The following is a 12,676-nucleotide window of genomic DNA, read 5'->3' on the forward strand; positions in this document are numbered from 1 at the left end:
ATGCTCCCTCACTTCAGTACTGCAGCCCAAGTCTGTAACTGCTGTACTGAATTAACAATACAGTAGCAGGCAAGCAGCACAAGCCCTGTGAGAGGCTGAGGGAGCTGGGCTTGCTTAGCCTGGAGGAGGCTCAGGAGAGACCTTATTGCTGTCTACAACTGCCTGAAGGGAGGTTGTAGCCAGGTGGGGGTTGATCTCTTCTCCCAGGCAACCACCAACAGAACAAGAGGACACAGTCTCAAGCTGCACCAGGGGAGGTTTAGGCTGGCTGTCATGAAGAAGTTCTTCAGAGAAAGAGTGATTGGCCATTGGAATGTGCTGCCCAGGGAGGTGGTGGAGTCACCATCCCTGGAGGTGTTTAGGAAGAGACCAGATGGGGTGCTTGGTGCCATGGTTTAGTTGATTAGATGGTGTTGGGTGATAGGTTGGACTTGATGAGCTCAAGGTCTTTTCCAACCTGGTTAATTCTATTCTATTCTGTTTATGAATATGCACAAACCAGGAAAAGTGTTGTACAATCAAAGGAGCTGGATAGCTAATTACTGGATTTTACACCTGAATTCTGACATTTTCTGAGAGTGCTCATCAATGATTACATGAGTAGCATTTTGTCTATTTGAGCATGAGATCACATTCAACGTAGCTGGCAGCTTCAGTGTGTTCTTTGGTAGGCTCTAACTTTAATCCAGATGCTAACCTTCTGAAACAGGTATAACTCAGCAGCAGGGCAGTAACATTTCCATTTGAAATATCATACCTGTATGAATACAATATATCTTCCAAGAGTTCTACAAAGAATCAGCAGCATGCTGGCAGGCTGGACACTGTTGGCATTATCTACGTTTGCCATCTTTTGTGGATACATATGTGTATACCTAGAGGAGATCTGGTCTGTTGGGCTCCATTTCCCTTTACACATTTTCCATTGCTCTGATACAATGGTGAAAACTGAGCTGTTATGCTTGTTTCCTGTTTGTAGGAAAAGTCAGTTGCTATAGCATGGAGCTAGATTACTCTCATAGATATATAAAAATAAAAATAAATCAACTATATTATGGGAACTGCTGAGAAAAACAGAACACAGCTGCAGAGGGTGATGTCACATCTCCAAATTTCATGCAGATGTATTATGACTTTCTTTAGCTTTGTCTAAGTCTTCCTAAACTGGAGAGGTTTCATCCTAACACTTAACACAGAATGTTTGGAAATATATGTACAATTTGGGTCTTTCTTAATAAACTAATGAGAAGTCTCTGCTTCTTTTTATTCCAGAGCCTCATTTCACAGTACGAAGGAAACTTAGTTTATAGCTCATGACTCCTATCTGGAGAAAGTAACAGTTTTCCGACTGTCAAGTAAACGCTTATGATATATGCAAGGGACATACATGCTATTGTGCATGCTCTACAAGTACCATACATTTATTTTCAGGCCCTGTCACAAAAGAATTCCCTCATTTCTGTAATTAATGCAATCACTGAGCAGGTTCTGCTTGGCAGGCTATTTACCAGCAGATGCCTTTTTTAATACTTCCTTCGCCATATAACTGATGGTGACTGCTGTGTGTAATCTTAAGCTTGATTTACTGTTTGTAATACCTTATTCTTGCTTAGTAATATGACTTAAATGTAAAACAGGGCTTTTTATAACTGCACAGAAGCTCAGATTTTCTAAGGTGGTCTCAGCACATGATTGTGTAGTTGAAATCATCAGGCTCACATGTCAAAGAGATTGATCTGATGGTAAGCATTCAATTCCCCAAGAAACATGCTTTATTACATGTTTTCTCTGTTGCTGTGACTCCTTTTCCTGACTGCTTTGGAATTATGTATCCCTAGATATGTTCTTGGCTCCAAAGACATTTCCTGTTTTATTGAGGACCTCAAGCCTGTAGCGGAGACATGTTGTCCAGAAATGTTGCACTTTGAGTGGTCTAAAGGCAAACTTTAGCCTAATGAGGTTAATTTCCCTAGGCTCCCCTTACTGACTCCTTCAAAGGAAACCCTCTGCTGAGAAGTTTGGGGATAGCTAAGCTAAATTCAGCCTTTATAGGTATATCACCCTTATTTAGTTACTTTCTTAATTGACTTATACATCTGGTCTCTTGGACTCCAAAACACATTAAATCATTCTACTTTGCTGCAGCCCAGAGAAAACACATTTTCCTCCGTCACAAAAAAAAGCTGCTGTAGATTTTTCAGACCTGTTTAAGTCCTGAAATAGTAACTTCAATTTTTATTCTCTTGCTTATTTTCATTGTCATGAGCTGTTGTCTTTGTGAGAACTAGGTACTGAATATTCTCACACTGCAGGAGAGAATATGCTGCTATATATGTGCACTAGATTACATATAACTTTTACTGGAATCTGTGCCAAGGCAATTTTATCACAAAAAAAATGCTTAAGGTGATCCAGAATTACATTTGCTTTCTACCTCTGCTGCAATGTCCTCAGAAGATCACATATGCCCAGATATTTCTGGATTGACCTTATTTCCCTCACTGGTTATAGCATATGGCAACACTGTCAGTAGCTATCATAAAATCTCTCTCGAGCCAAAAACATGTACAAGAGCATATCCATATATAGACTTTGCACTATATACTGACATACCAATACATCATTTTTTTTTTTTAGCAACACCAGTTTTCATGAGCTTAGAAATACAAGACAAGAATCTATCAAACTACTAATGTTCTGTGTGGCTTTTTCAAATTCCCATACGTGCTTTGTCTAGCATTGACTTAATCCATGAAGTAAAGACAACACACGCTACTACTTGTAGTACCCGGTAGTGATGTGCAGAGTATGGATCAATTGATGTCTTTAGATACTACAAGTGCTGCGAGGTTGCTACACTATATTTCTTGGGCAGGGGCTACTTCAGAATCAAAATTCTGTTGATAAAATACATCCCAAAAGGTTGAATCCCAGGATGAACTAACTCTTCAAATCACCTTTCGGTCCAGCTCTGTTAGGGGATCATTGATGATTCCTCTAGTTAAATTAAGTAGTGACAATGGGTAAGAATGAGAGATATCTGAGAATATACATTTTCACAGAGCAGGAGGTGCTGCAGCTGCAGAAGGAAAGGGGGAGAACTTGTCAAAGAGTCTGTCACAAACCAAATCAATAGCATTCCTATTTCTCTAGCTACCGCACGAATTCCCCCAAAGTAAGGTATAGCATAGGCTGAAGCATCTACAGCAGTATTATGATGGACACTACTTAGAATACATGATAATAAATTAAACACATACCAAAATGCAGAGGTCACCTTACCAGACTCTCAGATTAAGTTTTTAATATTTAATATTTCATTTTAAAAACTTATTTATTTAAAGTATGAACGTTCTAATTTGGATGGGATGAAATGCTTGCCCAAGTCTTGCTTTGGCACCTGCCTGATATTTTCTAACAGTTCATATGAAAAGGGTTTCTGAAATACGGCAGACACTCCTGGGAGACAGTATGACAAAACAGACTGAACTCCTCATCCAGCAGCACAATAGCATCATTTCTTCTCAGTCTAAAATTTCCACATTATCTGGGAGGTGCTTGTGTACACAGACTATCAGATGTCCAATTAAAGCTTAAAGGTGCTGCATACAAAATGCAAACTCAAATGTTTACAGTCATTAAAAATAAGACATTAATGTCATGGTGTTATATGAAACTAAGCAGGCTTTCCTAAAAAAAAAACCCACAACCAAACACTACTATTCAGGCCCATGTGATTTTTATGTCAAATATTGGATATAAACCCATTAGTAGCTGACATATAAAACTGTAATATTCCCAAAGGACTTCAAGAGAAGAGAAAATCCAAGTCCACAAGACTTTGTTTTCAAGGAAACATGCAGTTAGCTTCTTTTTTATGTTGCTGAACACACACACAAAGAAAAGCAAAAAGGGTCTTTATTGGTAGCTGAACATCAACAAATCACATCAACATATGTTAGGCCAACCAAAAATTAATTGTGAGAAAAAATATTGTGTTTGGATATTGTTGTAAAGGGATGACTGGTGTTAAGAAAGAGAGAGACTATTTCTGCAAAAGTATATTGAAAGCACCAGAAACAACAACAGCAACAACAAATGGAACACCTATTTCTTGGTTTCTGTGGGTCTGTTGCTTTGGTTTATTTTTTGGTGTTTTGTTGTTTTTTTTTCTTGTTTGGTTTTGGGTTTTTTTCTTATTAAATAAGGCATACACACAGACTGCATAGTGGACATGATTTTAAGCAATATCTAAGAGACCAAGTGTAAAACTAATATCTTGTTATGATGTCCTGTAACCTACTCTGTTTTCATTCTTAATGTCGTGTGTTGGCTTCTCTTTACACAAAACAGTAGTCTTTCTCCATTAACAATACACAGGCTCCATCTGTTTGTCATTAAATCCCTTACTTTTTCTGTAGTGCATTGTTTCTGTCACAGAAATCTCTCTGAGAAAAATTAGTTCTATGGATTTAGGTAAATTCTCAAAGCCTTTCAGCTCCGATTCAGCACATAGAAGAAGAGTCAGCAGCTGGGAGACATTTCTTCCTCACTGACTCTCTGGTTAGAGTGCCCATATGTCTCCACATCCTGTGCTGGCAAAAGATACCCAAGGTAGCCCCAAAACAAGAATGGGCTTTCTCTGTGCCAAGAACTGCATTTGGGAGAGCAAAAATGAAAGAGAGTAAGACCTGCAAAAGGTTGTTCCTTTCAGCAGCGCCTATTAAGGAGAAAATGCAAATAAAAATCGAGGGGACAAAAGCAGCTCCATTTTCTGGACTGCAATATATCAGAGGAAACATTCCACAGAGGTAATTTCCCAGCCTGACAATTCAGTCCATTGGGTAGGCTGAAACATATAAAAACCTTGATGAAAGGCAGTGTAATTGAGAAGAGCAAACTGATTGATTCTGAACATATGTAAAAGAATAGTAAATAAGTGATTTTTTTCTATAGGAGTTACAATTTTTCCCCCTTAAGTCATCTCAAACAGATTTTTCAAACAAATAGTTAGTACACAGTACATCCAGGTTTTAAATTTTGCAGATTTTTGTAATTATTGTAATTTTCACAATAGTTACTCAAATGCAGACTTTTAGTGTACTATGTGTGGTCAGTGCCTTGCTCCACTCAAGTCTGTGGTTTGCAACTGAAAAAGGCTTTTGTTCTAATTTTCCCAAATTCCTGAAACAAAGTATTTTTTCAGAGACACTGAGATCTTAAACACAGCCTGAAAACAGGAGGTTAAGCAGGAGAAAAAGACCCCCACAAGTGTCCTGTTTTTTTCAGGAAAAGTTAGTGCCAAGGACAGAGCTTTGTGCTACAAGCAGAAATGGAAGAGGAAGGAACTAAGTATATGCATGTGCCTCTACAGATACTAAAAGCATCCAACTTGAAACACACATCTCTGGGCTTCATTATTTCTGCTGTATATTAATCTTTCTGTTTGTTTGTTTGCTTTTGGTTTGTTTTATACCATGTTCAATTAAAAAAGTAAAAAAACACTGATATCCCAAGCACTCTGCAGGGCACAAATTGTGTCTCATAGAAGTTTGCCTTAGTTGTACTGCATCATAGGAAAAACATACAATGTTGCATCGTGGTGCCAAGTAAAACTAGTGTGGTAAATAGATGGTCTCATGCCCTTTTTCGTTGTCTAAGAAGTAATCCTGATTTTTACCAATGTATTCCCTGTAAATATAGGCCATACACTTCTGAAGAATGAACTCTGCATATGCATTGCTAAATCTACATTTGTTTAAATGTGTAAGAAGTTTGTTTGTGTAAAAGTTTGCTCATGTAGTATACTGCAGTTTTTGTTGCCTAATTGGATTGCAGACTTTTAGGAGAATGAGAACAGTTGAAATACTTGTCATTTATTACTTGCAAGAATGCAAATACAGGTAATCATACAAAGAACAGTCATCCTCTAATCATTTGTGAGCAAACCTAGTTTGGTTGCTTGCAAAAAGCAAGTAAATCACTTCACTGATAGGGCCACTGAGCAAATAGCCATTTAGAAGATAACTTAAGCTCACAAGCTCTTCTTCAGAATTTGTACCAATAATTGTCTTGAGTTTGCTCTCTTGTAGTGTTCAAATAGCAAAAGAAAGAAATGCAGCATTATCAACCACTTCCACTTCTGGAAGAGTCTTCCCTGACTCAATGTTTTTATAGCCCAATACAAAAATCTAAAGAATATCCAGGAAACACGAAGTACATATTCCCCTGGAGGGGCTCTATAGAGAGCAAGCTTCATATTCCTTAATTAGTTTCACTATTTTTCCTACATGTACCCCTTCACAATATAAAAATACCTCCTTACTAACACTGAGTTCCACTTCAAAAAACATGTACATGTTATCTTGGCTTGATTGTGGTGTCTTCACTCATTAATGCCTCACACAGAAATGAGGATTTCTAGACATATCCACTGTCTTGAGATTTTCATTTCTTAAAAAAATCTGTTTACAAAGGGTCAGATTTATAACATCAGCAATCCAGCATCATGTCATTACAAAGCAATACCTTCACTGGAGGGCAGACCTGAAGCAGGCAACCAGTCATTTTTAAGAACATACAAATAACAATCCAAATGAATGTCACGCCAGAAAAATACTTAAAACCTATGTTATAATAAATAAAAATAACATGAACAGACAGCTAAATTTATACTTCTTTTTTTCCTGGAAAACTATGTTGTACAGAAAAACCATCAAGATGGATTTAAGGAAGTCTTCGGGGTGCCACTGGGTTCCTACATCTACCTCTCTCTTGAAGCTTTGAGACAGGTATGCACAAGCAGCATCACCCACAATATCCATGTAAACAGTATTGCTCAATGTAGAATCACACATGCCCACATCATCATACAGAAATTAAGACTTTCATAAAAAAAATTAAATAGAAAGGACAGGGTTTTATTTTGGCTAAAACATCTCTATCAGCCGATACAAGGGACCCTGAAATGCTGCTAGGTTCTAACTTGCAATCATGCGGTGATAGCAAGATTTTCCAGCTCTCCAACCTACAACTCCAAATCCTCATCTTGCTGCAATTCATAAAGCATCTTGGAAGGCGAATATATCAGCTGAGTCCTCAGTTCTCCAAGAGGTATGAAAAAAATACAGATCACTAGAATATTGATCACAGCAGTACCAGGTTGCTCATTTCCATGGGTAACTGGTTACCCAGGGCTCAATGCCACATGGGTTGGCAACACATGAGATACTGCAAAAGATGCAGCACATTGCTTTGCTGCTCCAGCCATTTACTCTGTGACAACTTTGAATTCTTATCTTTGCATATGACCTGCAAACATTGCCCTTACAAATACAGTTTTCTCCTCTAGAAAACCAGAAAATACATTTTATTCAGAGCAGACAAACAATTTTGATTAAAAATTCATTAACAAAATTAATTACATATACTACACCAATACACATACAAAGTTCTGCAACTGGAAAATATGCCTGTACAGTCTTCAATGTAAACATCATATGCATTACACAGGCAATTAATAACAACCATGGTATTCATCCATACTATTTTTTCTGAGGGACAGTAAGATAGCTTTAATACATTGCTGCTCCAGTATCAAAATAACAATGAGATGTCTCTGTATTATTTCCCATGGTGGTAAGCATGTAAGCTGTAAACTATGGGCATACAAATAATAATAATGGGCTCTCTTAAAAATGAAGTGAATGCAAAGAAGTAATAACATGTGCCAGAAGGCCCCAAAGTATAAGCAATTAAACATTTGTTGTTGTTGTTGCTGTTTAATGCATTTAAGCATTTTAAGTGTTTAATAGTACATCAATGTTATGTGCTGTTCCCTTCCCACTCCACCCAGGGGCTGATACAAGGAAAAGTACAGATGCATATGGAAATAAATCCTTTTATTTTCTCTCCATACTAGGGTTTTTTGTTGGGTTTTTTTGGTGGCAATTTGTTGCATTTGTCAGAAAGTACAATTTCTCCTCACTCTCCCCAAATTTGCTTTCACTTATTTGAGCTGTGGTGGAGAAGACTCAGGCTACAACTTTTTCAGCTCCAAGACCCTTCTTGGAGAAAGTAAAGAACAGAGCTTTGTCCAAGGAGATGTAAGCTGAGGTAAAGCAAACACCACACATATAAATAAGAGTTTTGTTGCAGTCCTTGCTGGTTCCCTTTGGTCTTACCCTTGAGATGCAAGGCTAGAACTTGAATCACAACTTTTCTGGACAACTTAATATATGCCTGTTAATATACCATGATCTTGTTTGAAGAAGCATGACAGAATCTGAAGACATGCAAAGTTACTATATCCTGTAAAAGACCCTTTGGAATAATGGTACTTGGAAATCTCTCTACACTGTAAATATTACAGCCTGGTTAAATGGCTACATCTGAATGTGTTAGTGAAAATTCCTCTTAAGAGATGCAGAAACCGGTTGTGTGCTCTTTTATTTGTCCTTAAAATAAATAAATAAGCCAACAACTTGGGTTATGCAATTCAAGTGTAATCTGATTAAATGAACATACTGTATTGCACAATCACAAGCCTTTTCAGAGTACTTCTTTTATTAGTATTTTAGCTATGACGTGCAAAAATAAAGCAGCAAAAGAACATCTTTAGTACTGTAGCAACTGACAGGCAAATATACAACATCGATAGCAACTGACAAAGATTCTATCAACCACAATTTACTCAACCTTTTGGCTGTCTCCTTTCTCAGAAAGGAGCTATTCACTTCTTAACCCAGCACTGCATACCCGCACTCTGCAACTAGAGAGACTGTGACATCATGGACAGCAAAGCCAAACAGTATACAATGCAAATGAATTCCAGTAAAATCCCTCTTGTTGTTCTTAGTGAGACTGCTGCTAATATTGTTATACAAAAAACCCCACAACCCAAACCCAACATTAAAGCCTGATCCAAACACCTTTTCTTAATTTCAAGGACAGCTGATTCAGATAACAGATTTTAACATATCCCATAACTGAGCTTTCTAAGCAACTAAGTATCACAAAATTAATATGATACAAAAACTAATTTAGATTCCTGTTTTTTTTTCTTTAACCAAATAGTAGCAATTGGCTAATGGGCTAGATTGAAAGCCCCCTGTCCTGAGAGAAGAAAGCAAGCAATTTGAATCCATAAGGTGTAAGCAAACTATAGATGACATAAAACAGTCTATTATACTTGCAAAACAATTTCCCAGACCTGTGGTGCTCTTGAACTTCTGAATCTTTGTGCAATCAACTCATCATGGCTAAATGCCATCCTAAACCAATTAACCTCATTAATGCTTTTGTGAGGCACCTATATCTCCATCTATTTCAGTTCTTCATAGTAAAAAATGTCAGACTAAACACTCAGAATCATAACATTTCAACTGAGAAGACAATATTTTCTCTCTGGAACTGGCCTTTTTATAACTAAAAGATAGTATTTGAAAAGAGAAAGAGAACCATATTTTGGAAAACATTTTTACCAAGGAAGGAACACGCCATGGAAAAATTTCAGTTCACAGATTGCATGTCTTATTACATTTGTGCCTCAGTTTCCACATCCAGTACAGTAAAGGGCTCCTTTAGTCACAATCAGTTAATATACTCAGATATTTATAAGCCCTAGGATGCTGGGTTTGTGCATAACTTAGGCACACATTCATGGCCTGCTAGCTTGGCCAGTATATTTTTTAAATGTAAATTACTTGTGAGTGAAGGAGGCACTTCTCACTTCCACCCAGTCCTGTGCCTCTTTCTTTAAATGGGGGGGACTGAGTGAAGTGACAGATTTATTAAGGTGTATGTTCAGACTTTAGGACAAACAAGTATTACTCAAGCTTCACATCAGCTTTCAGCTAACATGACTATCAAGATAACATCCATCCCAAGGATACCAACAAGGATACCTTCCCAGTTCTGGTTACTTTAAGGGCTTCCAGAACATTAATTTTCCAAGCAGCTGCATCATATTTAGCTGAAGTAAACTGAAAACCTTCATTCCATTTCAGTATTCCTTCCTCTTTTTCTGATCTATGTATTGCTAAAGGAAGAATTAAAAAAAACCCACAACAAAACCTCCCAGGCATAATAACATGCTGCTTATCAGAAGCACACTTCTTTATAAATAGTTGAACAGGAACAAAGAATAATGTAAGCAAGAACTGAGTTGCCCTTTAAATGAAAATAATCATCTGACTATTTCAGTCATGCAGCTGTGCATGCAGTAGGCAGGCTCACTCCCCAATATTACCATGACTCATCTACTTTCCTTTTCTCATAGTAATGCTCTTTTCTCTAAGTGCAGCATTGAAAAACCCTGCACAAGCTGAAATGCTGCATTAAATCCTCCTTTCTACATATGTAGATCGAGAAAGATGGAGTTACCCATTTATACCCATAAAGTTACCTACCATAATCACTGCAGTTACAAGGTTGCCTTCGCACAAACAGTAGACCTGTAAAATTTGCTACCTTTATCGATGCTAACATTTGGAACAACATGCAAAATGGTAATACTATAAACAGAAAAGTTGCAGCTGATTGTACCCTGCAAGTCTCACAGCTCTCTGGAAATAGAGGAGTTAAACAGACCAGGCAGTTCAGAAAGCTAGCAGTGAGATACAGGACTGTACTGCAGATGTGTGGAGCATACAGAAGGTGTGGCCCCTGCTTCTTGCATGCATATTTAAATACTTAAAATTACATAGCCTTAAGGTTATTATTAAATAATAACCTCCCAGGAAGGAGGAAGAATTACATAATGAAAGGAGGCCTGAGACATTTCTTCAAATAGAGAGCTGAGAAGAAGAGAAGGAAAAGCCTGGGTTACTCACGATTCTTTTCACCTCTCCACCTTGACCCCGCTTTTATTCTAGGCACGATGTCCGCAGCAGCAGTTATGTCTGCTAGACCAAGCAGCAGCAGCAGTGACAGCACGGCCATGCCAGGTAACAAAACACCCCAAATCACCTCTATCTGGAGTCCTGATAAAGATGAACTAGAAGACTTTCCATAGGAATGAATAATTGGAGCTAACAGCACTTATTCAGCAGAGGCAGAAGGAGATGTAAAATATTGTTTGTCCTAGAACTGTTTATTAAAAATGTCCATTGCCTTGCTTATTTCTTTCATCCAGGGAACGTGCTAACGGAACAGTCGGAAAGGTTTCCCCTAGCCTGGAGCCTCTGGCACTTAGATGCTAGAAGAGATGTACTGGCAGCTTTCCGTGGTCCCTCAGAAGCCACCAGCTCCTCACCTGCCTCTGCCACCTCTCATCCCTTCCCAGTGTTTATCAACATTCCCCACAAGCACCCTAGCAGGGGACACAGCCGGGCTGAAATGGGAGGATTTTTTTGTATCCTTCACTTGCATATTGCACTGCAGTTTCACAGAGCTGATGACACAGAACATTTTAATGTTGACACTCAAAACTCGTTACAGTTATCAATGGGCTCGAAACCAGTTTGTTTCCACCTCTACCCACAAAGTGGGGCAAGACAAGAGAGGAAAAATAACATATATAGGACAAGAAAGGTTTTAAAAAGAAAGTTATTATTTTTATTTTCAAAGCTGTTCAATAGCTCTGTTTCCTATTCAGCATGAATGTCTTCTGTTCCTATGGAAAGTAACACAAACAATGCCACCTCCCACCCAGGTTTCTGTCAGCAGATGCTGCATAAGTGGAACAGTTCCCCAACAGTAAGAGAAGCTCTGAGAATTCATGTATATAATCCGTGTTACCTAACTAACCTTCACCCTGCAACTCAACAGCCTCTGGGCAGCCAGTACCCAGTGCAAGCAGACTCCAGTGCTTGCAGCATTAACAGCAGTACTGTGGGAAGCTATTTAACCCCATGTATATCAGTGCCAGGGAGCTAAATCACGGACTTCCCAATGGTGATTGCAACAGTCTGAAGGAAAAAACATAGCAAAACTTATCTGCTCTTTCACCACAGTCATACCATCCCATATGACCTGTGCAGGCCCAGTAAAGCCTCATCCTGACAAGCTGAAAATCACTATAATAAGACCCGAGTGTTCCCTGCTCATAGGGACGGAGCGCTTTAGTCTGGATGAGGTCTGCATTCATATTCAGTAGAAGAAACGTCAAAATATCTGCTTCTTTAGCATCATAAGCATCAGTCTTAGGAATACTTACAACTGTAATTTAGTTATGCAACAGGAAAATTTATTTTCTCAACAGAATAGCAATGACTTCAGCATTCCACACGCTGATCTGCCTCACACATGGCACACTGGTTGCTGTATAGATGCTCCAGCTGTAACTGGGCTGCAGAAGCAGAGGATTTTTTGCATAAAGTACCAGAATAAATTTCCAGCTACAGTTTCAATAACCAAGAAGGACAAGACAAGTATGAGCTATTTTAGTCTTAATAATGCCTCTATTCATTTACAGTGCTTGCAGCCACCGCATTACATGAAATTTGAGCTCAAAATTATTAGTGTTATTCCTAGTGCCACACAGTGACCAGTTAAGGAGTGATCATCTGAAACCATTCATTTTAAGACATCCTCATGTCAGTGATGGTAACTTTCCAAAAGAGGCCAGGAGCAGTTTTTCTCCTGGAGCTGGCAGATTTTGGACAACCATAGAGACACTGGAACAGAAAGTTTTCCATGACTGTTAGTTATCTATGAGTCCTTTAAAAGGAACACA

General features: G+C 38.4%; 1 protein-coding gene across 2 annotated transcripts in view; it reads right to left on the reverse strand.

Moving 5' to 3' along the window:
• Positions 1–11,289, reverse strand: part of ROBO1 (roundabout guidance receptor 1) — a 532,129-nt gene extending 520,840 nt beyond the window's left edge. The window contains exon 1 of one of the 2 annotated variants that reach the window (XM_054165776.1): positions 10,833–11,289. In XM_054165776.1, the coding sequence (XP_054021751.1) occupies positions 10,833–10,941 (109 nt within the window). In that variant the 5' untranslated portion in view covers positions 10,942–11,289. The remainder of the gene's footprint in view (positions 1–10,832) is intronic. The other variant, XM_054165775.1, reaches the window with a different exon arrangement.
• Between the last annotated feature and the right edge of the window lie 1,387 nt (positions 11,290–12,676).

Source organism: Dryobates pubescens, chromosome 12, assembly GCF_014839835.1.
Source record: "Dryobates pubescens isolate bDryPub1 chromosome 12, bDryPub1.pri, whole genome shotgun sequence".
Lineage (NCBI taxonomy): Eukaryota > Metazoa > Chordata > Aves > Piciformes > Picidae > Dryobates > Dryobates pubescens.